The sequence below is a fragment of the Pelodiscus sinensis genome, chromosome 4 (genome assembly GCF_049634645.1).
Source record: "Pelodiscus sinensis isolate JC-2024 chromosome 4, ASM4963464v1, whole genome shotgun sequence".
NCBI lineage: Eukaryota > Metazoa > Chordata > Testudines > Trionychidae > Pelodiscus > Pelodiscus sinensis.
This window is the reverse complement of record NC_134714.1, coordinates 119,037,283-119,064,778: the sequence shown is the minus strand read 5'-3', so window position 1 is coordinate 119,064,778 and position 27,496 is coordinate 119,037,283. Positions and strand designations below refer to the sequence as shown.

The following is a 27,496-nucleotide window of genomic DNA, read 5'->3' as shown; positions in this document are numbered from 1 at the left end:
ATTAGCAAGATTTCCCCTCTGTCCTCCATCTTTAATTGCTTCTAGTGGTTCTCAGCACAAGGACGGGAATAGGCCAGAAGTGGGTGGTGCAAGAGGTGAGTTTGAAGGAAAAGAACATTTTTAGTTCACAAATAAGTAGCAGATGGGAATGCTCTTACAATTAGATCACATGGTCATTTGTGGAAACATTGGGCCTTACAGTTAAAACCTGTAACCTTGAATTGAGGTAGCTTGTACACTAACATAGGTAATAGACAAAGGTAAACCTATACAATCTTTACAGAATACTTTACCTTTTAAATCTGATTTTATTTAACTTAACTGCATCAGTTGCAACAATGTTTACTTTGCTATAGGAAAATAAAAATGGCCCCTTTAAAGGCAGTTTACTTCAAGTTTTTGTAATAAAATAAGAATCCAACTACAGGCAGTCCCCGGGTTACGTACAAGATAGGGACTGTAGGTTTGTTCTTAAGTTGAATCTGTATGTAAGTTGGAACTGGCATCCAGATTCAGCCGCTGCTGAAACTAATCAGTTTCAACAGCGGCTGAATCTGGATGCCAGTTCTGACTTGTATACAGATTCAACTTAAGAACCCCAGGCATCCCCAAGTCAGCTGCTGCTGAAACTGATCAGCGGCTGATTCCAGGAAGCCCGGGGCAGGGGCTTCCTGTAGTCAGCCACTGGTCAGTTTCAGCAGCGGCTGACTTGGGGACGCCTGGGGCAGAGCAGCTGGGGTGCTGCTGGGTTGCTCCAGTAGCGCCGCCGCTCCTCGGCGCTACTGGACCAACCCAGCAGCACCCCAGCTGCTCTGCCCCAGGCGTCCTGATTCAGCCACTGCTGAAACTGACCAGCAGTGGCTGAATCAGGACGCCTGGGGCAGAGCAGCTGGGGTGCTGCCAGGTTGGTCCAGTAGCGCCCAGAGCGGCGCTACGGGACCAACCGGCAGCGCCCCAGCTGCTGTACCACAGGCGTCCGGAGCAAAGCCGCGGAGCATGGGGGCAGTGGGACAGCCCAGACGTGCCGTGGCTGTCCTGCTGCCCTCGGGCTCCGTGGCTTTGCTCTGCTTTGCTCCCCGTCCCCCTGGTCTGCAGACCAGGGGGATGGGGAGCAAAGCGGCGGAACACGCGGGCAGCGGACAGCCCAGACGCATCTGGGCTGTCCGCTGCCCACGTGTTCCGCCGCTTTGCTTCCTCTCCCTGGTCTGCTGGAGACCAGGGAGAGGGAGGGCCCCGTTCGTAACTGCGGATCCGACATAAGTCGGATCCGCGTAACTCAGGGACTGCCTGTATACTAAAAACCAATAGTCTTAGGATGCACAGGCAAAGAGTAAAAGTCACAGAGTTGAAGGAACGGATTTAAGATTTTAATAGGCTAAACAGGGACAGAGCCTCTGAGCAAATAGCCACAGCTTCAGCCAACACTGGAATGTTCGACAACATGAACTTTTCGCTCTCTAAAATCAATTAAAGATGACCATGTTCAGTCCACTTAATAAGAAATGAACAGAAAACATGATTTAACGGGGACTTGAGGAGTCAGAATTTCAAGTCTCAGTGTGGCCAGCAATCTAATGCACTAGCAACATTCTTGGTCTTCTGAAAAAGCTAGGTAAAGAGAAAAGAGCTCAAAGCTTTTTATAAATAGCTATTTTTGGACTCATAAGAACACCACATTTCTTACTTTCTTAGGCTATGTCTACACAGCACTGTTATTTCGGAATAACTGACATTATTTCAAAATAACAAAGTGCACATCTACTCCGACTCTTGTAACCATCATTTTACGAGCATTAAGGGAAGTTGGAGGAAAAGTGCTCTATTTTTAAATAAGTGCTGTGTGGACATGCCCAAGCTATTTTGACTTAAGCTATGCAATTAGCGTAGCTCAAGCTGTGTAGCTTATTTCGAGTTTAGCCCTGCTGTGTAGACATATCCTTACTGATGAGGTAGTGGTGTATAGTTTAGTTCAGTGACTTCCCTAGATTCAAGAGTTTATAGAAATGAGTAAAGTGTGATGAACTGGGAAATACCTGTTTTTCTTTTATTAGCATAGTGTAATCATCTGTGTTTATGGTGAGTTATTTGCTATGAAGTTAGAGCAAAAAAAATTCTTAGGAGAAGTAAGAAGGAAAGGCAGTACAATAGCCTAGCTAAGATGCATCCCAACACACACACAGACTCAATAGTTAGGTTTACAGCCATGAAAAGGCGACAGTGCTGGTGACATAGCTCTTTTGCTCAGAAGCGATCCAAGGGAATGCTTAGCCATTACAAATCCTCAGGCTTACAAAAGGGCAGGAGTTCTAAGAAAGGCTGGTGAACTAAGAAAGGCTGTCCATGGACCCTCAGTGAGCGTTGACAGGCTAGCAAGGCAAACACAAGCAAGTCTGTTTCTCTAGGCCAAAGATGGGGCTCAGGTGGGTTGAAAGGAACTTATAAATGCTTGCAAGGACAGATTAAGGCAGATGCAGGGAACCTTCTGGTTCAGGGGCTGCTGACCCTCAGAAAAATCTGTCCTCCACGTACCCTGTATCACTTAAAAGTTCTAGGGTCCTGACACAGAAAAACAGGAAGACAAGAGAGGCAGCACTATCATTACTATTCTCTCTGATAATCATTGTTAGTGGCAAATCCTGAAAGCAACTAAAAACTTGCTGGAAGATGTTGTTTGCACCAGAAAATCCAACTTGCCTGAAATGTGGGCTAATTTTGTGTATCAATAATAATCCTAATCATGGGTAGTTTTGACTGTAAAGCCTTTGCTTTCCATATCCTTATCCCTAGTGAAGTGTCTAACATGGCAAGGCATCACCTAATTCTCAACAGATTTAGCACTTTCCCTACTGCTAGTAGTGATGCCTGGGGTAAATTAGCAACACACTGGACAGTATTTGTTCTCCCCCTTCCCCTGTTTTTACTTACCAGTATTTTCAAGGTGGGCCTCAAGGCAGGCCCACAGAATGCTCCTCCACCAAACAAAAAGAAACCAATTTACAAACACAAGACAAAGGGAAATGCTTTTCCCTGCTCCCTTGCTGAAGGTGTAGGGGACCTGTTGTTCGCCCCAGAGAATCACTCCTTTCCCAAACAGGCTCTAAGGGCTTGTCTACATGGACATGTTTTGTTGCCAAAAACTGCCTTTTGGTGACAAAACAGTGGAAGTGTTTACACTACAATGCAACTTTTGGTGGGAAAAACACCCAGTTTTGTTGCCAAAAACTTCTACCCCTGCAAGACACTTTTATCTTTATTCCTCCCTTTATCGTCAACAAAGAGCTAGTGTGAACTCTGCTGTTTGTTTTATCGAGAGAACTGGTTTCCCAGTCTTAATATCCCACTACGCCTGCCCTGATGTCTGTGCTCAGTGTTTTGTGATCTCTGCTGCCCTGCATGCATGTGCCCCTCCCCTTTCAAAGCTCCAGGAAGTATCTGACAGCTGAATGAACTGCTACGTTAGGGGAACAAAGAACAAATATTTGAAATGTTTCCATTTCTGCCCTGCATGAGGAACGCAGTGACAGGCAGACTGCTGCTGCAGGAGGAGGGATGGAGAGACTGCTGGGCTGCTTTGACATTCCTCAGCAAAGTGCACTCACAGAGCTACAAGGGTATGTCTACACTACCACCCTAGTTCGAACTAGGGTGGTAATGTAGGCAACCGGAGTTGCAAATGAAGCCCGGGATTTGAATTTCCCGGGCTTCATTTGCATGTTGCCGTGCGCCGCCATTTTTAAATGTCCGCTAGTTCGGACTCCGTGCCCGCGGCTACACATGGCACAAACTAGGTAGTTCGGACTAGGCTTCCTATTCGTGGAATGAGGAGTACAGGTAGTTCGGAATAGGAAGCCTAGTCCGAACTACCTAGTTCATGCCGCGTGTAACCGTGGGCACGGAGTCCGAACTAGCGGACATTTAAAAATGGCGGCGCCCGGCAACATGCAAATGAAGCCCGGGAAATTCAAATCCCGGGCTTCATTTGCAACTCCGGTTGCCTACATTACCACCCTAGTTCGAACTAGGGTGGTAGTGTAGACATACCCCAAGAGATTCCCAAGAAGCACAGGGATCAGTTTTGCTTTCCCACAACACTGCACTGCAATGCTTATCCGCATTGTTTTGCTCTATCTATTGTCAGGGTACTAGCAATGTGGCCATGAAATGTCGACAATGGGAGGCAAAAAAACCTGGTTTGATCAGTTTTTATTTTTGGTGACTTTGGCATGTCAACTGCACTTTTGTCACCAAATCTTCCCACTATAGACACAGTTAAGAGTTTTGGTTGTTTCCCTTATGGGGAAGAGAGCAGCCTCTCAACCCGGACACCTATCTCCTTGCTACCCCAGCCCAGCAGCAGCTTGTCTCTCCTCCTTTCTCTCTCACCTGAAGAAGGGTTTTAAAAGGTCTGAGGCAGCCCTTTATTAGACTCAAGTATCCCTAACTGAGCTGAGGTAATCCCTTCTCATCTTGTAGGGAAAAGTGCCTTTATCAGTCTAGGGCTAACATACCTGATTCCACCACCCTCTTGCAGTCGTCCAGCCTGATTTTGTCACATTAAGTAGGTTTAGTAAGGTACCCATGTACACAGTCTTGAGAGCTATTAGAACTTTGATGAGCCTTAAGATTGGAATTAAAATTAAAACTGCAAAAAGCTATCTTTGGTGGCAAGAATCTTTGCTAAATTGGATAGCGAGTTATGGTCATAACCCTTACTGACTGCAAATTCCACCATATTTTTATGATCTAGTTCAGCTGGAAGGATTATTAAAAATGCTAAATGAGTACTAAGTGGTTGAATAGAAGTGGAGGGAATTCTGTAAATATTGGAATGGTAGAAGCAGAAAAAAGAGAGTTTGGTATGCTATGAGGGTGTACCAAAATGGAATGGAATGGAAGGATGGAATTTCTCACAGCAAAATCTCTTTGGCAGTAGAACAACATACTATAGCAACAAACAAGCTGTATTCTTTAAGGGATTTTAATTCGGAGTGTAGTGTATGGAATAATCCTGCATAGTCTGCAAGCAGTACTGAATGGTCTACAAGCTTTTTTTCCATAATGCTATGATATTATATTAGGAAATTTAAGACATTTTCATACCCAAGCAACTTTCTCCTTACAGCTGACATACCACAAGTCCACTGGAAGGAATAATCAGAAGAGCCAATTATGTTATTTATCACACTGGAGTTCATTTACTTAGATTTAGAACTATTGTGTTGTGTTCTTAGTTACAGTTCTGCAATCTGAGCCCTTTTCATAAAGATGAATTTTACATAGTCTCATCAGATCCTGCTGTCAGATAACTGATGTGACACACAGTTTCAGCAGATCATGCTGTCAGATAACTGATATGACATCTGTTACACATTTCTGTGTTTGTTTTGGCATACCTGCACATTTCCTGCTTGGTCACTTATTGGCTGCTACACCCAACAGAGCATGGTGCTTAAAGACACCAAGCCAATTTACTTCTACAACATAAGCAGATTCACACTAGAAAGCAAAAGTATCAATCCCATAGAGAAGCCAGACCTCCTTGCTGTTTTGCCTTGGCAGAAGCTAGTTGTTCCTCAGAGAACAACTATGATTTTACAAAGAAGTGGGCAATTTTTTATGGGGGCCACTCCAAGATTTTGGTAAGTGGTTGAGGGCTTCACTTTGGGGTCTGGAATGGAGGTTGGGTGCAGAAAGGAGCTCAGAGTAGGAGACTGGAGTGCAGGAGGGTGTGGGGTCTAGGAGGGAATTGGGGTGAAGGAGGGGATTGTGACCTGGAGCAGAAGACAGGGGTGGAGGATCTGGGAGGGAGTTGTGACCAAAGGCAGGTGTGCCAGATGGGGAACAGAGGATCTGCGTTCTGACCTAGGGCAAAGAGTTGGGCTATAGAAAGGTGTGGGGTATGAGGTGAAAGCTCTGGCCAGAAGGCACTTATGTAGATATCTCCTGGCCAGCAGCCCAGAAGGACCCTTGGGCAGCCTCTCTGCCTACTGCTCAAAGCAGCTGGCTGCTGGGGCCATGTGCATCTCTGCATGGCACACCTGGGGGAGGGAGGGTGTCTGCAAGCTGCTTGCACCCACAAGCATTGCCCAGGAAGCTCCCATTGGCTGGTTTCCAGACAATATGAGCTGTGAGGAGTGTGATGAGGGCGGGATGGTGACGCGGATGACTGGCCTCAGCAGTTGGACACTTTGAGTGGCTCACACAGTGCAGCAAGCAGGGAACCTACCCCAGGGACCCACTGGGCCGTAGGACACTGGGTGCCCAGAAAATTGTGGCAGGCCAGATCTGAAACTTTGGTGGGCTGGATCCTGCCCATAGGCTTTATTTTGCCTTCCCTGATCTTACAGATTCTTTAAGATCAGGTTCCTACAAGCAGACTAATCATTGGGAAATCTGCACCAAATAAATAACAGAATTAATATAGATCCTTTACATAAAGCATACATAATAACTGTTCTGTTAAGGACTTACATCTCTGCAGTACAGTGATTCATTTTTGGGCCAATATCTAACTTCAGCTTTCCCTACCTTCTGATGTTCCTTCACTTTTGAAATACAATCCTTTGAAAGTCAGCTTGTGTGCAATAGGAATTATATTACAATACTGCCACTATGTGGAGTAACCAACAACAGCTCTAACCCGGTACTTTTCTGGTGAGTAGCAACAGAAAACTCATGTATATTCATGACAAATGTACATAATTTTAGCCTCATGCTTCAAGGCAGTATTAGCAGACAAAAAGCAAGTCACTATGAACAAAAACCTGTCCAAGAACAGGCTTGCCTGAACACTGTTTTGCTTAATTCTGCAAGTTAGAAGCCTACTGCCAAAATCCCTGATATGGTTGCAAACTGCTGAAAGTCTGGCAGTCCCAAGAGAGGTAGAACAGAAGTCTACTTCACAATACCTGGACTGAGTGACCTTACATTTATTACTCCTGATCAATGGTGGGTGGCATTAAATATTATGACTGGAGTTCCCAAAGTAAAATGAAGATACTTGCCCCACAATTTAGAGCTTCTCAATTGTGCCTGTGATCTTAAAGTGGAAAAGGGTGTTGTAGTAGAAAGAGAGCCTGAGACATAAGACTTTATATTAAAGGCCTGTGCTAAAATAGTGATCAAAACTTTCCGGATACAAAGCGAAATCAGGATGTAAGCTAGAGGAAGACCATGCTCACACAATCTGGGGGAAAAAAGGGCTAATATTGCAAAAAATGCACCTTTCTAAGAGGTGCTAGACACAGAGCACTCATACAACACATTCCATAAGGGTAGCACCAGAATACCCCATTCCAAGAATGGCACAAATGCATTTCCTAAAGATAACAGGAACCTCACCCTTCCTAAAGGTGAGGATGATAGTGTGATAGACAGAGATGTACAAGGAGATGGGCTGTAACTGGGTATGTCAGAGGGTGTCAACTAACAACATCACAAGGGCAATACTAACTTGTTTATACTGATATATAAAATGGAGTCTCAGAAGGATTGTCTTTGGCCAGCACAGGAGGCAGTGGAAAGTTACATCACTAAGGATGTGTCTAGATTACATGATTCCGTTTCATGAGGCATGCCAGAGCGGTCGACAAAGGCTTCCTTTGTCAACCACGCCACGTCTAGACTGCCGCGCTGTGCCGGATCGGCTGTTTGTCGGCATAGCACAGCGGCCATGTTTATTTTAATGAAGCGAGGATTATTTAAATCCCCGCTTCTTTGCCTATGCCGAATAAACTAATTTACATGGCTCTGTTGACAGAGCCATGTAGTCTAGACATACCCTAACTCGGCTGTGTCTATTGATACAGGCACATACGTGTTAGTGATCCAGTAGAGACTGTGGGATACCAGTACTGTGCTTTGTTGACAGTAAATATGGCTGGGTGCGCTTGTCCCTTAAAGGCTCTTGTGATCATTAAGTGGTTTACTCGAAGTGTGCTGTGCCAGCTATCAGTGCAGGACTGGGGCAACACACAGGTAGCATAACATCTGTCATGTCATGTTATCATCATGTATGTTATCCCATGGCAAGAGGTAACTGATAAATTCTTACGGATACTGCACACGGGCAAGGTTAATGAAAAATGGATAAAGAGGTCCCAGCAAAATGCAGTGAGGAGCGACATAATACAAGGTATAAGTTGGGGGTTTGAGCAGAAGTCTGACAGAGGGGAGTCATGTGCAAATACCTGGAAACTTCAACACCAGAGCTGTAAAACGCAAACTCCACTAATTTGTGTCCTATTAGAAACTTTTTATCCAGGCAATATTTTGGACTCTTTCCACAGAGAAGCAGAACCGCAGTCCATTAACTCTGCTTCCTCAAATAGCTTTGCCAAGTTCAGTGAGCTCTAATTTAAGCTTCTCGATCAGCATGGCTAGCAAAAATGGGTACACATTAAAAATACATAAAGGTGTGTTAACAGTCAACTTCTTAACTTAAAACACTTCACAACAAGGCAAACAACTGACTTGTGTTTTCATAATGAGGAGCTTCCATTGCTCTTGAAGTAATAGAATAGAACTTTCTGTATCAGTGTAGAGATGCTGGAGAACAATAATGAAGGCAAATTACACTTACTATGCTTTGTCTACACATAACAGTTTAAAGTGCTTTAAACTGAAAGAGTGGACACTGCACGAGCACTGAGAAAAGGCTCTCGGATCACGCTGCAAGGGGAGTAGCCGTGCTTCCAGTAGCTTGGATTACAGTGGCACTTTACAGTCCTTAGTCTACCCCTGCTCTGCCCAGCTCCCTTTGCCTCCCCATTATCTCCCTCTTCTCTCTGCTCACCCATTCCAGCCAAATCCCTGAACCTAAATTTTGTAAAGGACATTTGGGAAAAAACACTCTTTTAACATTTCTTTCTCAAGAAAATGAAGCATGTTTCTCACTGCATGCCAGAATGTGAAGAATGGACATGCAGAAGGTATCTAATTAAAAGCACCACATTTGGGAATAAAAAAGTCAGTCACAGGTTTTTTTATATGCCCTGAAGTTTCTCAGAGATTTATTTGCAAAAAACTTTGTAGTAAGGGCAAGTCAGTTGTCCTGATGAATTCAACAGGAATGGTGTCGCTATCCTCTGCTTGTCAGAAGCTGGGAATGGGCAACAGAGGATGGATCACTTGATGGTTACCTGTTCTGTTCATTCCCTCTGGGGCATCTGGAATTGGCTACTGTCGGACGACAGGATGGACTTTTGGTCTGATCCAGCATGGCCGTTCTTATGTTATGTTCTTATGTAACATTAAATATTATGGAATACATGATGCAGCATGTTTTACATTTTTCATCAGTATTTCTAAGCTGATTTTATATTTTAAATATACTTACATCTTCACGGAACAATCATTCCAGATTACTATATATTTAAACTCATTGAAACAAAGACATTATTTTAAATTAATCAGTCAAAGTGGTTTAGTGTGTTCATAACAAAGTTCATTGCTTTTAGAAAAAGGGAGCACTAATTTATTTGTGTGTGATTTTCATAACAAGATCGGTTATTGAAATTTCACTATATGCTTATGTTAGAAATATGTTTCCAAAGATTTTAGTCATAACAAAGGATTTTATATATTAGTAAGGTTGTGATTTTGGTGGATGGTTCTCTTAAAATTAGTTAATCAAACAAGAGTAAAAGGGAAATTCATTTGCCCAACTATCTGGAAGAGAACAAATGTCCCTTTAAGGGCTCTCTTCAAAAGGTGTGCAGGAGAGTGTAAAGGGAGAGCAGGGATGCATAGAAAGGCCAGGAAGATTTTGGAAACAAGTATTTCTACTATAGTAATTAAAATGTGTATTTTAGATAAGAGTGGTCTTTGGAAGAATTATTGAAAACCTATATAAAGATACAAGCATTTAAGGCTAAAGCTGAATACTCAGATTGAGCATCTAAATAGCTACACAAGGATTTTTTACAGATGTGATTTTATAATCTTCAACGAACTAATGAAATAATAATACTAATGAAATAATGGCGCTTCCTCATGTTCAACGTTACGGTAATAGGTCTGGCAAGCTGGAAGGCTTTTCACTTTTAAGTTAACTGTTCCTCTTTCTGGGAAGAATCACCAGTCTGAAGAAACTCTCGCAGGTACAAACAGACATCATCTTCCTCTCCAAGGCTTCATCTACACTGCAGGGTTTTTGTGCAAGAAGCTTTTTGCAGAAGAGATCTTCTGTAAAAACGTCTTGCGCAAAAGCACATCCACACTTCAAAAGCACATCACAAAAGCGCTTTTGCGCAAGAGAGCATCCACATTGCATGGACGCTTTTGTGCAAGAAAGTTCTGATTGCCATGCTCAGAATGGTAATTAGAGCACCTGTGCTTTTTTTTTGCACAAGAAACCCCTGTTGAGCGTCCACACATCCCTTTTTGCGCAAGAGCTGTAGCACAAAAAGGAGTTATGTCTCGCAGAAGGAGGTTTACCTGCACCGCAAAAAGCCCTCTGTTCTGTCGATTGACTGTAGATTTTCTTGTGCAAAAACACGTTTGAGGTGTGGATGCTCAGCGGGTTTTTGCACAAATTTGCGGAAAAACCCTGTAGCGTAGACACAGCCCAAGTGCAAACAGATGAATATCATATCCAATGGATGAAGTGAAAAATCCATAACAGTCAACATACTACACAGCCTATAGTAAGAGTGTGCCAAACACTTTCAAAGAAAGCGAAGAATCACGTAATCAGCAACAAACAGGAGAAAATCAAGAATGAGCTCTCAAAACTACAGACCCTCATAAAAACATAAGCTTCCACACAAACTTGCAAATGGCTGGACTCTACAAAAACAAGGCAAGCCATTTAAAAGGCACCAACCAATGGGGGGCTCCTGATGGCAGCTGTAAGGGGCGCACGGTGTCCCCTACAGCTGCCATCAGGAGCCGCACGGCCGGCTCCCGCAGCACCGGCCCACCCACATCCCCGCGGCGCCGACCAGCATCACCCTTCCCCCCACAACCGCAGGGCACTGCACGGCCCGGCGCGTGCGCGAGCAGCACTAACCAGGCTGGGCTAGGCAGCGCATGTGCTGTGCGCCCTGGGGGTGGGCCCCAGGCTGCGTGCTAGCGACTGTGGCTGGCGCACACATGCACCGTGCACCCCGGGGGGCGGGCCCGCGCATGTGCCCTGTGCCGGCACTGCACACCCGGGCCCAGGGCGCCAAAAGGTCTCGGGCCGGCCCTGATGTTACCCTCAACTTATCCAACATTGTTAATTTATCCATTCACACACTTAGCCCATCAGAAGAGTCTGTCCTATCTCGGGGACTCTCTTTCTGCTCCACCACCGCCTCACACATCATACAGTTCTGCGGTGACCTGGAAGCCTATTTTCACTATCTCCGACTGAAGGAATATTTCCAACATGCCACTGAACATTGCACTGACCCACAGGAGCCTTCCTCCCAACACTAAAAGAAGAATGCCAAGTGGATACTTCCTGATGGCGGAAATGACCGTCTGGACTTCTACATTGAGTGCTTCTGCAAATGTGCACAGACTGACATTGTGAACAAACAACATCATGTGACATATAACCTCAGCCATGCAGAACACAACACTACACACGGCCTCAAAAACAACTTTTGACATTATAATCGAAGAGGCTGACAAAGGGGGTGCTGTAGTCACCATGAATAGGTCAGATTATGAACAGGGGGCTGCAAAGCAACTCACCACCACCTCATTCTACAGGCCTCTTTCCTCTGATCCCACTGAGGAATACTAAAGAAATTACACCATCTGCTCAAGAAACTCCCTGAAATAATACGGGACCAAATCTTCACAGACACACCCCCAGAGTGCCAACCAGAAGTAGTCTATTACCCAAGATTCATAAACCTGGAAATCCTGGATGACCCATCATCTCAGGCAGTGACACTCTCGCCACAGGATTATCTGGCTTTGTTGAGACTCTCCTCAGACCCTATGCTGCCAGCAGTCCTAGCTATCTCTGAGTCACCACCGATTTCCTGAGGAAAAGACAAAGCATCAGTGATCTTCCTGAAACACTATCCTGGCCACTATAGATGTAAAAGCTCTTTACACCAATATTCCACACAAGGGTAGACTACAAGCACTCGGGAACCGTATCCCTGAGGATGCCACAGCAAACCTGGTGGCTGAGCTATGTGACTTTATCTTTACACACAACAATTTCTGATCTGGGTAAGTGTTTCTGTGGTGTGGTGTGTGGCTGCTGTGTGCAGTGTACTGATGGCAATTTAGTTCATGTTAACATTTAACTCTGTCTTTAGTTGATGATAAAGCTACTCAACAAAACAATATAAAGTCAGTCTTACTCTTTACACAACCATAAGAAATCATCAATACTGTTATCAAGTTATCAATACTGTCAATGGTAAAACTGTCCACTTTGTCCTCCATATTCTGGGAAGCCCGCCCTATCTTAAATTAAGACATTATGAGTTAGACTGATTCTCTGAATCAGCCCTACCTCATCAGGTACTCCACCCACTAACTAAATTCTCTTTTGTTACCACCTTAAAAATCTAGAAAGCAATTAGTTAGTGAATGTTTAAAGTCAGCATTTGCCCATCACCAACCATTGGTCCAATTCAATCCAGATTAAACAATGTATCTATACTAAAGTAATGCAGATCAAAAAGCAACATTTAAAACTCAACTCCAACACACCACATACTATTTAGAAAGACAGTGGTGCTCTGTTCTCATAGGGAGAGGTCTTGCTGTCCTTTATCAAGTTCTCAGCAACCCAGGACGAGGTTTGCCAAGGAAAGCGCTGCCTTTGGTCACTCAATTCAAGAAAATCCAAATGCATTATTAGAAAAAAAACCTGCCCCTCAGTAAAAAAGTTTGGCCAGGTCGCTCTTGCTATAGTGGGCTGCAGTACTCCTTGGGAGAAACCGGCCGCACCCTTCCTGCATACCATTGCGTTTAGAAAAAGGGAAGGTGTGAAAAGGGGAAAATAGCCTCAGACTCTCCCACCCATCACCTTGGCGTGAGAACTGCAGGGCTTACCTGGTTGCATGAAACCTGCACAGTTTCAGCCCAACCCCTGTGACACAGACCCCCCACTTGGTGACCGTTGGGCCATATATGGTAATATGCAAGTGCAGGAAAGCAATGTGCAGATTTGGGGATAAATACCCATTGCACGGTTTGCTCGAGGAGGTCTTCGCAACACACGTACCACTGTGCGTGTGCCTTCCCGTATACACCAAAGCGCTGCCGGCCTGATCAACCGACCAGCCACCTTTCCCAACTCTCGGGCGTAACCAAGGTCTTCGCAACCGAACCGATATCTTTGAAATGTTCCATGTGCTGTGTAAGTTGGTATGTATGATTTGATTTTCTTCGTTATATAAGTTTAGTGTTGTAGTTGGTTTTGGGTAGTACATAGAGTTTGTAGTTATCACTGTTATTTAATTAGTGTAGCTGGATATTTTTAGAATAAAGACTATTCCCCTTGCCATTCCCATCCTTACATTTCTGACACGTTTAACTAGAAATCGTAGAATAAATATAATAAATACTGTAAATTCATGATTAACACCGTCTATTAAAAATCTTAGAATAAATACTATAAATTCATCACTGTCATAAATAAATATCTTTAATTTACTAAAACGGTCCACCTGGTTCTGTCCTTCCCCCCTCGGGTATGCATCATCAGACCTGTCATTCTCGCAACACATCCCCAAAGGTTAACTACTAATTCTCTTTAAGAATGCATCTACTTTTTAAAGTACTGCGTATTTGCATTTGTCTTGGGACATTCTTATGAATTTTTGGTAATAGGCATGGTAAAGCAGAGCTTTACAATTTGTCAGAAAGGAGATTAAACTCCCTCAATTAAGAAAAGCAGTTGACATTAAGTCTGGAATTCTGAGCGCCTTGGATAACCTCAAGCCTCTTCTAACCTAGTCAAACTCTAATTCAATAACTCTAAGGCTATGTCTACACTGCAGTGCTATTTTGGGATACTGGCGGTATCCCAAAATAGCTATTCCGCATCTTTTGAAAGGCCTGTTATTTCAAAATATAATGGGCTCTCTATTCCGATATCCCTGTAAATCTCATTCCATGATGTTTAAGGGACATTTTGGAATAGCAATTGATTTCGAAATAAGTGCTGTGTAGACAGCACCAAATTACAAAATAAGCTATTTCGAAATTGACTCAAAATAAGCTACGCAATCTGTGTAGCTCAAATTGCTTAGCTTATTTTAAGCTTCAAGTACAGTGCAGATACACCTTAAGAGTTTGAGTCCCCAGGAAGTTACTTTTCCCTAGTGATGTCCACACTGTGAACATTTCTCTAGTAACTGCAAAGTTAAAGTTATGTTGTGATTAAAAAGACTAAAGTCTTGCTTCAGTGATGTCAGTCCCCAAGGGTATGTTTATACTTGCACCCTAGTTCGAACTAGGGATGCAAATGCAGGCATTTGAAATAGTCAATGAAGCGGGGATTTAAATATCCCGCGCTTCATTAGCATGAGCTCACCGGTACGTTACTCCGAATGCCAACTGTTTCGAAAGTGAAAGTGCGCACCGGAACATGTTAGTTTGAACCAAACCCCTTGGTTCGAACTAACGTTACTCCTCAAAAAATGCATCACTGCATCCTAAAGGTTCATACTTACGTTTGCTTTTGATTTCCCAGTTGACTCCACACTTCAACAACAAATCCATCAAAGTTTTCTTCCTAAAATAAATTGAGAATAATTCAGTGTTAGTTAGAAAGCTTCAGCTGTCTTGCTGTCATGCCATACAGGTTAATATTTTAACTGGTAGCCAGTCTCTGTAAATATGTATTGTATTCCCCTCTCCAACCTCCCAATCATATTAGTTTGTACATGTAAAGCGGCATTTCTCAAAGTGGCCCGCAGATCCACTCTGAGAAAATTGCTACCAGGCCACTCTGGTTTGTTTACTTTCCGACTCTGCAGTCTCAGAGCCTTGCGGCTTCCATTGGCTGCGGTTCGCCTTTTGCAGACAAGGGGAGTCATGGGAAGCAGCAGCCCTGGTCACCATGAGGCTCTGTGGTTGCGGAGCCGGTAAGTAAACAAACCAGAGCAGCCCAGTAGCGGCTTTCGCGGAGGGGGTCCACAGACCACTTTGAGCAACACTGATATAAAGCAAAGAATATGTTTACATACTGCATCCAGTAAACCAGTCATTAACAAAGCAGAAATTACTGTAGAAACACATGAAAGGCCAAACAATTCTGCTAAAGTGTTATATGGAAACCTCATTCATGTATAGTTAACATAGTAGATCAGTATCAAATCACTAGTGAAAATCTCAACATCACACTCTGCTGTAAATGTAGTGTTAAGAAAGTATTTGGACATAGAACTTATACACATAATTTTACACTATATTTAAAAAGGGGTCTAAAGGTGATCCTGGCAATCACAGACCAGTAAGTCTCATGTCAGTATCACGCAAATTAGTTGAAACCATAGGAAAGAATAAAATTGTCAGACACATAGATGAACATAATTTGTTGGGGAAAAGTCAACATGGTTTCTGTAAAGGGAAATCATGCCTTACTAATCTACTAGAGCTCTTTGATGGGCTCAACGACATAATGACATAAGTTAGAAATATGAAGTGTGAATCTGGTTTTAATTCTAAATGTTCTAATGAGGGCCATTAGTGATACTTCAGGAACTTAATGACTTAGTACGCAAACTAACAACCTTCAAATGGTTTTATTTTTCCTGAAAGCCCAAACTGTGGTTGTTTCTAGAAAGACATGTGACCATGCCACCTGGTACTGGAATCCATTTTGAGTCTGGTACTTTTCCATTCGGATGGGGAGACTGGACAAAGGTTTCCCATCCTGGAGGAAAGTCTATTTAAGGAATGGAAAGCAATCAGTCTTTTGTCTTCAGCTGACTTTTGAAGCTGCCTTCACCCTATGAGGATAGACATGAAGAGACCTGGAAACAAAGATCTATAGGAAAAGGGTGAAGTCAAAGTTCAGATCTGAAAATGATCAACTCTGGCCTGAGATAAGAACAACTGTTTAGGGTAAGAGTTTGTATGTAACAATTTTCGTAGTGCATTAGATTTAGCTGGCATTGGCTTAGTAACTTACTCTGATCTGTTTTCACTTGCAATCACTTAAACCCTACTATATATACTTAATCAAAACTTATGTTTATTATCAAGCCCAATGTAAATAATTTTTACCCCTGACGGAGCAATCACTTTGCATATCTCTCTTGCATTGATAAAGGGGGCAGACAGGTTTATGAGCTTTCTCTGTGTACAACTTTTACACAGGGTGAAACGTACTTATATGGGGGTTTGGTCCCTTTTGGGTGTTGGGTTCCTGGGTACCGTCAACAGACTTATAGGGGAGCTGGTTCTGTCTATGTTGCTCTGCTAGGAGGGCGATAACCCCAACTCTATGCCTTGGCTGTGGGAGACCAGAGGTGGACAGCCCCAGCAGTAGGAAGGCAGTCTCAGTGGCTTGATCAGCACACCAGATGACAATCCCAAGAGGACCCCTGTGATCCAACCTGTCAATTTCTTTTAAAGTTTAATTTCTCCCACCTCCTCAATTAGTCAGGATTTAGAGACTCGGAATTGATTAAAGAACACTCTGTAGTAAATTCTTCTCCCAATGGGTATTCTGGCTATGGCCAAGCCATGTCTCTACTTGATCTTGGCTAAACTAAAGAGAAAGAGCTATTGTCTCACTGCAGACCTCAAATCATGCTTGTAGCTCTCATCCAAGTCCTTGCCCATTTGTGGAGGGTGATGGCGAGGTTTATTTTTTGTTGCTTTTTTATTTCAAAAACTTTTGACATCACAACCTGGCACCGTATTCAGTCATGTTTCACTAATGACACATAGGTAATATCTCCCTGTTTCCATTTGACAGTCCCTTGCTCATACATTCAAGCTTGTATTTGTTCTTCACGACCACAAGCACTGTCAACTCCTGTTCAAACTGGTTATCCACCATGATCTCCAACTTCCTTTGAGTTACTGCTATCCAAAGCACAGTACAGGAAACCCTCGCCATTCATGGTGGATGCATTTCTGTCAAGAACACGAATGGTGAAATTCACGAATACTGGGAGCCATGGCTTCCACCTCCCCGGTGAGTTTGGGAGCCGCAGGGAAATCACTGCAGGCACTGGAAACTGTGGGAGAACTCACTGGCAGTTGCAATGAGTTCCCCATAGCTCCAGGCCAAAACTGCCCCCCCCGTCCCATATCAAGCCAGGAGATCCCCATGAATACTCAAAACCATGAATAGTGATTCTGCAAATCGCGAGGGTCTCCTATACCACATTCCTACAAATGTGACCTCCTTTCTTTGTTTACACAAAAATAAGCTTAAATAATATGCTCTGAAATACAGCTAAATTCATGCGGAGCCCAGCCTGGGGGAGGGATAGCTCAGTGATTTGAGCATTGGCCTGCTAAACCCAGGGTTGTGAGTTTAATCCTTGCGGAGACCATTTAAGGATTTGGGGCAAAAATTTGTCAGGGATGGTACTTGGTCCTGCTGTGAAGGCAGGGGACTAGACTCAATGACCTTTCAAGGTCCCTTCCAGTTCTAGGAGATAGGCAATCTCTAATAATTTTATTTATTTATTTATCATCTGATCCATATCACTCTCTGGAACTATTTACTGCTACACAAATGTATATCATCGGTAGACCTTACCATCAGTGATTTTCTATTTTCTTCCAGATTATTGTTAGCACTGGGCTAGGAGCAAATATCTTTGCAGCCCTGGTTAAGAACTCATTAGATGAGGAGTCCTCATTTACAATTATTTTGAGATGAGTTGGCCAATTCAGAATCCATTTACTATTTGCTATATTGTTTTCTAGTACTAGTTTATAATAGGAAGTTGTACAATACTAATCAAACACCTTACAGAAGTAACAAGCATAACAGACCTTTGTTAACATGCTTTAATCTCAAAAATGGTCAGATAAATTTGACAAGATCCATTTTCCATAAAACATATGCTGCCAGCATTAATTATTCTACCTTCATTTAATGTTATTAAAATTGTATTTTTATTAGATGTCCCATGATTTTCCTCAAGGCTGATATCTTAATAATTGAGTCATCCCACATTAGCTTTTTTCTAGTCCTCCCCAAGTGCTGCATCATGCCTAAAGCTTGAACAGCTTAGCGATCTCTTCAGCTGTTTTTGAACGCTTGTGTGCAAGCTGCCCCAGACTCACAGATTTAAGCTACTTAAATTTAGCAATTACTGTTTAATAGCCCCCTAATTACTGTTTTAAAGAGACACTTTCTCATCACCATAAGATGTGAAGGTATGGGTGTCAATAACTGGTATCCTACTGGTTAACACATTTGTATTAGAAATTATTTTACCTTGGCTATTTGCACCATATTCTTGGAAAGCTCCTCTATCTCATCCTCACTGCCAAAAACACTCTCAAAATCTTGGTAAGTCCAGCCATCAAACAAAATCCGGGGAACTGAGATGAAAGAAATAAGTCAGACAAGTAATTCTGAAAATTACAATGGCTCTGATTACACTGATATACTCCTACAGAAAGGAAGCTGGAAAAAATAGTTAATTTAACAGCCCATTAAATGTTCTGCTAATTTCTAGATATAAATTAGCAGAACATTCATAAGAAAATCTCCCATAGCTAAAGGTTTTGCTTCTCTACTTTCTAAATCCAGTTAGTATAGATAAGCAAATTGCTTATTCAGAGGGGTCCTTTGTTTCAAAAGTGGATTACTGAAGAGCATTGACTCAAAGTAGATACTTTTAATGGAGAACTGAGTTATCAATGAGAGCTGTCACATCAATTTTAAATGGATGCCAGCTTGAAAATGGTGCTTTCTTCTTGAAGCTGTGCCTATTATTGACACAATCCCTAAGATTACAATACTGGAAAGATAAATTTACTTCTAAACTTTAGTTTGTTACCTTTGTGTGTTTACAGCACAGGGTCTAGTCCAAGTGGCCCGTGGCCCAGATGCAGTTCACCAGGGTTAGCCTCTGGTGGGCTGCCACATGCTTTATTTACTTGCGTGTCCACAGATACAGCCACTCACAACTCCCATTGGCGGGAACAGCAAACCACAGTCAACAGGAGCTGCAAACAGCTGTACCTGTAGATGTGCAGCTAAATAAAGCATCTGGTGGCCCACCAGAATGTAATCCTAGTGAACCATGTATGTCTCACAAGCTGCTTAACGGCCACCCTTGGTCTAGTCAGTGTCACGATTGGTTATTTCCAATTTTTGCTAAAACAGGAATCTGAGACCCCAGACTTTCAGGTTAAGAGAAAAAGCAGCAATCTTGAACGCTCTAGCTGGATCATCAGTTGGATTCTTGAACTGGAGCTTAAGAGTACTGCGGTCACAATGTCAAAGCCATTCTTACCCATACGCAGTTGTGTAGCGCATCTAAAGATTTGGGGCACCAATGGGTCTCAATGTCCACCCACCCATCTCTTCCTATCTCTGTGGCTCTGATTCCTCCATAGAGGATCTACTTAACTGAAAAGTGAAAAAGCCTGGCAGGCCTATTAGCCTAGCACTGAGCCTATGAGAGAGCCATTTCAAGTGGTAATGAAGTCATGTACTAGACATGTGCCACACCCAGGTATTTACTGTCAGTTTCTGAATTTACTGTGTTAATCTACCAAACCTTTGTTTAAAATTTGCTTTCAAATATTTCATTAGTGTGCTGCTAAAGATTATAAAATCACATCTGTAAAATATCTTTTCCCTCCTCCTTGATGCCATTGAGCAAAGGAGCACCAGTATAATAGCACTGCATAGGGCTCCATAAATCCTAAGGATAATTTTGAACAAGGCCAACTTCCCCCTCAAGAACATGGCAATCAGCACTGAATGAATTCTCCAGAAGAAAGATGGCAAGAACACAGAGACTCAGTCTGAACCAAGAAAAAAAAATGAGGGGAAGGCAAAAAGTTCAGGTGAAAAACCTCAGGGCATCAACAGGTACAATAGCTCAATTACTGAGCTACCAATAATTAATTGACCCAAATAATGGTAGATGCACTCTTTTATATCTTTCAGTCTTTTCTTTTAAGAGCCCCTGACTATTTTGCTGAGCTAACGCATCCCATCTACATACTTCTGGACTAAAAGCTTCGTTGTCTCTGCCAATAACCACAACCAGAAGACTGTAAGTTAAAATGCAGCCTCACCTATTTTGATGTTTTTAGCACTTTTCTTGACATCTTTTATCCAACCTGCCAAACAATGAAACAGCTGTTAAACTATGAATATATCTAATATAAATATCCATAAGGTTTCTTTCAAGTCTTCAAATAAAGTATATAGTTTTACTGTAACATTCTTCCTCCCATAAGAGAAACTATTACTGTCTCACAGGGCATTCTATTGTGACTATAATCTTACTGACATCTAGAGAATAAAGCTAGTTGCCTCATTCCATGTGGAAACCATTAGTTTGATGTTTTTAGCTTACAAAAAAGTTTCCACGGATGTTGACATGAAATACAACAGCGCTTGTTCTGGCTCATTTGTTACGACATCCAGATTGCACCATATTGAGGCTTTGATCTTTTTGGAGGCTTCAATCATCCTTTGGGATGTACAGTTTTAAATAAAATGGTATTTTTAGTGGCCTATTCCATTTTCATAAGGATCATTTTATTGATTTATTATTTGGTGTGAACATGATCAGAATTAAACCTTGTTCACAAATGGTCTCCAGTATTTCAACTGAGATAACTTCACATTTGTTGACACTCCACCATTACTAAATTTGAATTAATAGCATAAAGCCTGAAATATACCCTTCATCAGAGTCATGTTTCCACTATCCCAAAATGCTTTACAAAGTTAAATGAAGTTAATACGTATTCATTAAAAAGTTTGTGTAAATCCGTAAAGCTGTTTGTTCTTTGTGATGGGCCAGGAGCTACTAAAATTGACATTCTTCCGCTACTCTTTGGGGGATGAATGAGAGGTTCTCTTTTTAAAATAATATTATGAGTCTTATTGTAAGAGTACAGTGACAAAGTAGAACCTCAGCCTCAAAGTCCAGAGGCAAATCCATGCTGGTATACTGGAAAGGCTAATAATTTATGTCCTTCATTCAGCCTACGGCAATGCTGACTATGTATTTCATACATACAACCAAACACCACACAAAATAAAAACAAAGAACCTTGGTCAGCATCGTGTAGTCCTGTGAACTGGAACTTCTCCTTTCCTTTCCTTTTCACCTGTAGCCAAACTGGGGAGATCAACGTAAATTTGTTTCCAAATGTTTTAGCAATGTCATAGCCATGGTTGTTCCACTTGCAAAAAGGAAAAAGGGGAGGAAAAAAACACATTACAACAGGATCTACAGCAACCTTTACTACTTTCTAGATGGCAATTTTTCGGTATAACACAAACAGAAGTATTGTAAAGATCACAGCAGGTCAATCTGTGGGCTTCTGAGGAAGTGTTTTGGCATGTTTGTAGAGGTTCATTACTTAGAACTGACTACGGAATGCACACTTGATATTTCCAGCAAAGATAAAGCCATACGCCCATTTTAGCTTCAGCTTTTACTGAATTTAAGAGAGATCCCAATGGGGAATGTGATTAATAGATTATGCATTCAATTCTTTCCATGTCCAATGGAAATAAAGAACAGTGAAATTTCACACTATGACATTGCTGAAATTTCCCTGCTTCTTGTAAGGAATGGAAGAGCCAAATAGTCACAGGATATCCAAGTGGAATCTGCTAGAAGGCCTAGCCTTCATGTGATTACACTTTCCCTCTTTGATAAGAGTCTACTAACATCCAAAACACATTTTGCTATACTCTAAAGAAGTTTCTAGAAAAGCTGCAAGGAGACCTGTAGTGTTTTGTTTTTAAACAAAATAAGTTCACTTCCAATACATGAAGCTGTTAAAAATGAAAATTCATGATGATCAGTATTGTATTGTATCTGGATATATTTATTCAAAATTCCTTTTTTTAGGGCACATCTATACTTACAGCATTGCAGTGTCACAGCTAGTAAAGCTGCACTCCTACAGACCATGTGGTGAAGATGCTCTTTGCCAACAGCATAAAAAACGCCCCTGCGAGCAGCATAAGCTATGTCATCAGAAGAAGCTCTCTCACCTACAGAGTGCTGTGCATACTAGCACTTATGTCCGAGTAACTAATGTCTCTTAAGACGAAGAACATTCAAACCCCTGAGACACATAAGTTTTGCTGACAGTGGCAGTAGTGTAGACATAGCCTTAGACCTAGACTTGCTTAAAAGAAATTATCCCTCAATCCCTCCTATCTTTTCTCTTCCCCTCTAGCCGACTCCTATGTTAAGGGCCAAAACGTGCTGCCAGGTCATCAATGTTTGCTTTAGTGCAGGCATGTCCAAAGTCCGGCCCACGGGCCAATTGCGGCCCGTGTTCCGGTTTAATATGGCCCCCCAGGTAATTTGGCAATATCTATCTTTTATGGCCCCCAACGAATCCATATGTATTGAGATGAATACACTGTAAAATCTCAGTTAATGTCAGTTGGTCTAAATCAGTTATAAATATATTTGGACACAACATGTATACTTGGTGTTATGTTCCTGTTCATATTTTTTGAACTTAAAAGTTGACAGACAACCTTTATTACCAATAATATGTAATGTACTTTACAATGTTCCTGACATATATTTCAGCTTCCTGGATTTTTTTTTCATCTGTCCTTCAGATATGAAAGGCAGAGTGATTTAACACCTGTTTAGATTTGTCATCCATGTGACGAAATGAAAAGTATGCCGTTTGCAATAAACTTTGCATAAAATAGTTAATTTGCATTTAATTTTAATGGTTCAAAGCATGTCAGGCAAAATGGTCGGCCCTCACGCATGTTCACTTCATCAAATCTGGCCCTCTTTGAAAAAAGTTTGGACACCCCTGCTTTAGTGCTTGCATCCTTACTCCTATACAATATCTCTTTTTAATAAAAATGGATGACCTTTTTCAATGCAGCACAGTTCCTAGAAATTTCTAGTGAAGTGATGGGTAGTGTAATAACCTTGTAACCCTTTATGTCATCACATTTGGATGTGCAGTTGACACACTGAAATACATGAGCCAGTTTGCACCCTTCAAGCCATCACTTCAGTCTGTAGAAGACTGATAATAGCAGTGCTTCCTGTTCAAAATATTTCTGAAACTTAAAAGAACAGAAACTTCAATGGACAGTTTTGTGCCAAGTATCAATCGATCACTTTCACAGCATAGACTTCCAGTAAACTCTTGCAACTTAAATACATGTGTCTTAGTGGACATCTGCCAAAAATATTCTGTCCAGTTGCCAATGAGACTCTCAAGCTGCAATTAGGAAGATTTCCTAACAGTGAGGACCCTAACAAATTCACAGCCATGAAAACCATTTCATGGAGGATGAAATCTAGTCTTCTGTATACTTTTACCCTATCCTATAAACGCATCCTATATTATATGGCAAAAGTATTCCACAGTACAGAGTGCTGCCTTCAGACCTGGGCACCCAGCCAGCAGCCACTGCTTTCCAGCCACCCTGCTCTGAATATTGCACAGAAATAAGGGTGGCAATAGCCTTACAACCCCATTTTGTACCTAACCCATAGTTAGAGAAATGATGAATCTTCCAGGCTTTACAAGTATATATTGTGCCATTTTAAAATACATATTCGTGCTTTGTTCCAACACTATGGGTACTCCTCATTCCACGAGGAGTAACAGTAGTTCAAATTAGGATCTTTAATTCAAATTACCTACTCCGTGCAGCGTGTAGCTGCGGGCACAGAGTTTGGACTAAGGGGGATTTAAAAATGGCAGAGCCCGGGAACATGCAAATGAAGCCCGGGATATTTAAATCCCGGGCTTCATTTGCAACTCCGCTTGCCCTCATTACCTTACCTAGCTCGAACTAACGAGCTAGTGGAGACGTATCCTAAGAAATTTAAGATTTAAGTATCTGAACCCACGAGATTCGAGATTTTTTTAAATGATATGACCGTGAAATGTACAAAACTGGGCCGTGAATTTGGTAGGACCCTGCTAAGAGTAAAAGTAAAATAGGTTTTGGGAGCCTGAATGATCCTTCACTTGGAAGTCAACTTTCACTAAGCTTAACTGGCAAGTGGACTAAAGAGCTGAAGACTCCCATCTGTCAATGTCCAGATATGTGTTTCCCTCCCTTCAAGCCTCTGCTTAGCCATGACTACAAACAAAACCAATAATTCGGCAACTTATGAGGTACAATAAATAGTGTTGGTGAGACATTTATTTTTTTCAACTGGTTACACTTTATTATTTTTTATACAGCCCTTTACTATGATCAAAACATGTATTCAATATTCTAAAAGGGATCTAGAGAGATGTCTTGTATACTAGTGAAATAAAAGTTAGTTTGGTATCAGCAAAAAAAATTTTTTTGCACTGTATTGAAATGATTCAAGTAGCATTGTGCATCTATCCACAACACATGTGCAGTCCCCACTGCCTGGGATGTAAACACATCACAGTCTCATACTACCCTGTGACGGGGCACCGGGCTCCGAGCGAGCGGAGTCCACGGCGCCCCGCACTCCCCGGTCTCCCGTGGACACGCTGGGCGGCGAGCAGGCCACTGGGAGCCTGACAGAGGAGGGGGGAAGCCCGGGGAGCACGGAGCACCCATGCACCTGTACAATCCCCCGGCGCTCCTGTCCGGGAGCAATGTGGGGCCGGACGGAAGCTGGCCGAGGGGAGACGTCAGCCGACGTCATCAGCCCGCGCCCAGAGGGGTGGGGCAGGGTGGGGCCGCAGCCGGCAGCCCGTTCAAATGGTGCCTGGGCCCGGAGAGTGAGAGAGGAGAGCCCGGAGAGCTGGGTAGGAGAGCCGGAGGGGAAAGGAGCCAGGGGAGAATGCCGGGGGAGAGAAATGGGAAGGACCAGAGGCAGGCCGGACACCAGGCCAACGACCGCCAAAAGAAGGAGGAAGTGGCCCAGGACGGGGACAGGAGGAGGAGTCGCTCCAAACCCCAAAGGTTTGGTGAGTTACGGGGAACCCCCCACCAACCAGACAGCATAGCTGCTTCGCTGTCTTTAGTGTTCTGAGCCGGACCCGGAGCGGGGGTGGGCCCGAGTCCCCCTCCTTCTCTGCAGCACTTCAGGCCAGGCAGGCCCCGCCCTCTAAGGGCCGGGCTTACTGGGATCTAGGGACTGAAAGACCTCAGGACTAAGCAAGGTCGAAACCACGGGGTGAGGGCGGGTGGATGAGCACACGGGTGTGGGCAATCCCAATGATGACAGGGCTGTAAGCCTGACCCACAACATACCCCCTGTGAGGTAGGGAAGTATTATCTTCCCCCCAGGGACCTGGGACACAAAGACTATGCAAGTCACATGAAAGTCACACAGAAACCAGTATCAGAACAGGGAAATAAATGCAGCGTGGAGTCCTAGACTAGTAGCCAACTGATGAACCATCCTTCTCTTGGGTGACTATTTGACCAAGCATCAGAAATAGCATTAGTATTATAAAGAAACTGAAGGGATAGGTACAATATTGTACCTAGTGCTGGTCTATTTACTGCGGCTGTAAGAATGGAGAAACTTGGCATCTTATTAGTCTGCTGTATATACAGCAGAGACTCTGATTTTTATAAACAACGAGAAGTTCTGTGGCACCTTATAGACCAGTGGTCTCCAACCTTTTTAAGAACGAGATCACTTTTTGAATTTAAGTGCAATCCAAGATCTACCTCAGATCCAAATACCCTTGCCCCGCCTCCTTTGTATCACTTCTCTGAGGACCCTCCCCTGCTCACTCTGTCCTCCCTCCCATCCTCCCTCACTTTCACCAGGCTGGGGCAGAGGGCTGGGGTGCAGGCACTCTGATCTTGGCTTAAGGGATCTGGAGTGTGAGAGGGGTTCTGAGCTGAGCTTGGGGCAGGCCGTTGGGGTACCGGAGGGGGTTCTAGGTGCAGGTTCTGGGAGGGCATTTGGATATAGGAGTGCTTGGGACTGGGGCTTGGGGTGTCAGAGGGGGTTCATGATTGGGGTGGACTCCAGCTGGTCATTCATTACCTCAGGTGGCTCCTGAGTGGTGGTACAGTGGGGCTAAGGCAGGCTCACCCCTACACTAGCCCTGCACCACTCTCAAAAGCAGCCAGCAAACTCCATCTCAAGTCCTGTGTTGTGCCCCTCTCTGCTCTGTGGAGATAGGATGCAAGGTGGGAGAGGGCGCATCTTGACATCAGCACCCCCTCCTTTCCTTCCCTGCCCTGCACAGCAAGTAGGAGATGCATCTGACTAAGTGGGTCTTTGCCCACAAAAGCTTATGTGCCAATAAATCTGTTAGTCTGTAAGGTGCCACAGGACTTCTCGTTGTTTATGCAGATTCAAACTAACATGGCTACCGCTCTGAGACTTGTCACTCTGATTTTTATGTTATTACTTACAGGGGTGATATATCCCAGAACATCTCCGAAGAAGTGTCTCTCCTTTGTTTTCTTGGCACAGTAACTTTTGTGTTCCAACACAATATCTTTTGCCTTTGGATCAGTGACTACCAGACCCCGGTCCTGTACAATTTTGTCTGAATGCCACATCTACAGGGGAAAAAACAATTTTTGGAATTACTTTCAGTAACAGCATTTGTACAATTACTGACTTTTGAATTAATGTACAGTTCAATCATAGCATTACACTTTTAGAGTTCCCTATAAATGATGCAACATAGTGAAAAGGACCAGGCTAGAGCTCAGAAATTTTGTCAGTATCAGAAATAGACAAAGTCTTACTTTACACACACTTCCCTTGCAAAGAGACAAAAGAAGAAAGCCAATTGATTATAGGAATACACTCTGCGCACATGACATTCATTACAGTTAAAAATCTCAATCTCAATTTTCAATCTCAAGACACTTATCTATTGGCAATTATAATCAGACAAATCTAGGCCACCATTAGCAATGTTTAAGTGCTGGTCTACAGCAAGAAGTGACTAAAGCAGTATTGTGGGGTCCATGTTTGTGTCTTATAATTTGCATACCCAAACAGTTTACAAGATTTTCTCTAAATGACAGTTTTGCTAACCCAGCACTGATTATGGGAGCAAAGTTCCCTTCCTACTGGCTGGGAGAGACTCGCTGCTCTGTCCTCAGCAGGGATCTGCTGCTGCCGCTGAGGGAGAAGTGCCCCTCCCTCGTCCAGCCAACTCCCTGTGCGGAGCCCCCGGCTGGGTGGGGCTTATTAAGCAGCTGCAGGGCCATGCTACCATGCAGATTAGAGGGAGTCAAGCTAAGTTTCCTCACAGCAGTAATAAAAATTCTGCAGAGCAAATAAGACCCAGTTCTCCAACTACAACCCTGCTAACTCCGAGATTAGGTTTACACAATTCCAACAGATTGGCAATGTATATTTTACATTTCTGTGAGGGATCAGCACTTTAAACTGTGGTAAAATTTGAGTTTTGTAGTGTTCATAGAAGTGAAAGATAAGATTGCAAATAC

General features: G+C 43.0%; 1 protein-coding gene across 4 annotated transcripts in view; it reads right to left on the bottom strand.

The window, feature by feature from the left end:
• The window catches only part of CHID1 (chitinase domain containing 1), a 308,728-nt gene that overhangs the window by 271,708 nt on the left and 9,524 nt on the right, over positions 1 to 27,496 (bottom strand). For all 4 annotated transcript variants that reach the window (XM_075928227.1, XM_075928228.1, XM_075928226.1 and 1 more), the window contains exons 3-7: positions 26,444 to 26,593; positions 21,180 to 21,312; positions 20,191 to 20,235; positions 18,371 to 18,477; positions 14,634 to 14,695 (exon numbers count right to left, since the gene is read on the bottom strand). In XM_075928227.1, the coding sequence (XP_075784342.1) occupies positions 14,634 to 14,695; positions 18,371 to 18,477; positions 20,191 to 20,235; positions 21,180 to 21,312; positions 26,444 to 26,593 (497 nt within the window). The remainder of the gene's footprint in view (positions 1 to 14,633; positions 14,696 to 18,370; positions 18,478 to 20,190; positions 20,236 to 21,179; positions 21,313 to 26,443; positions 26,594 to 27,496) is intronic.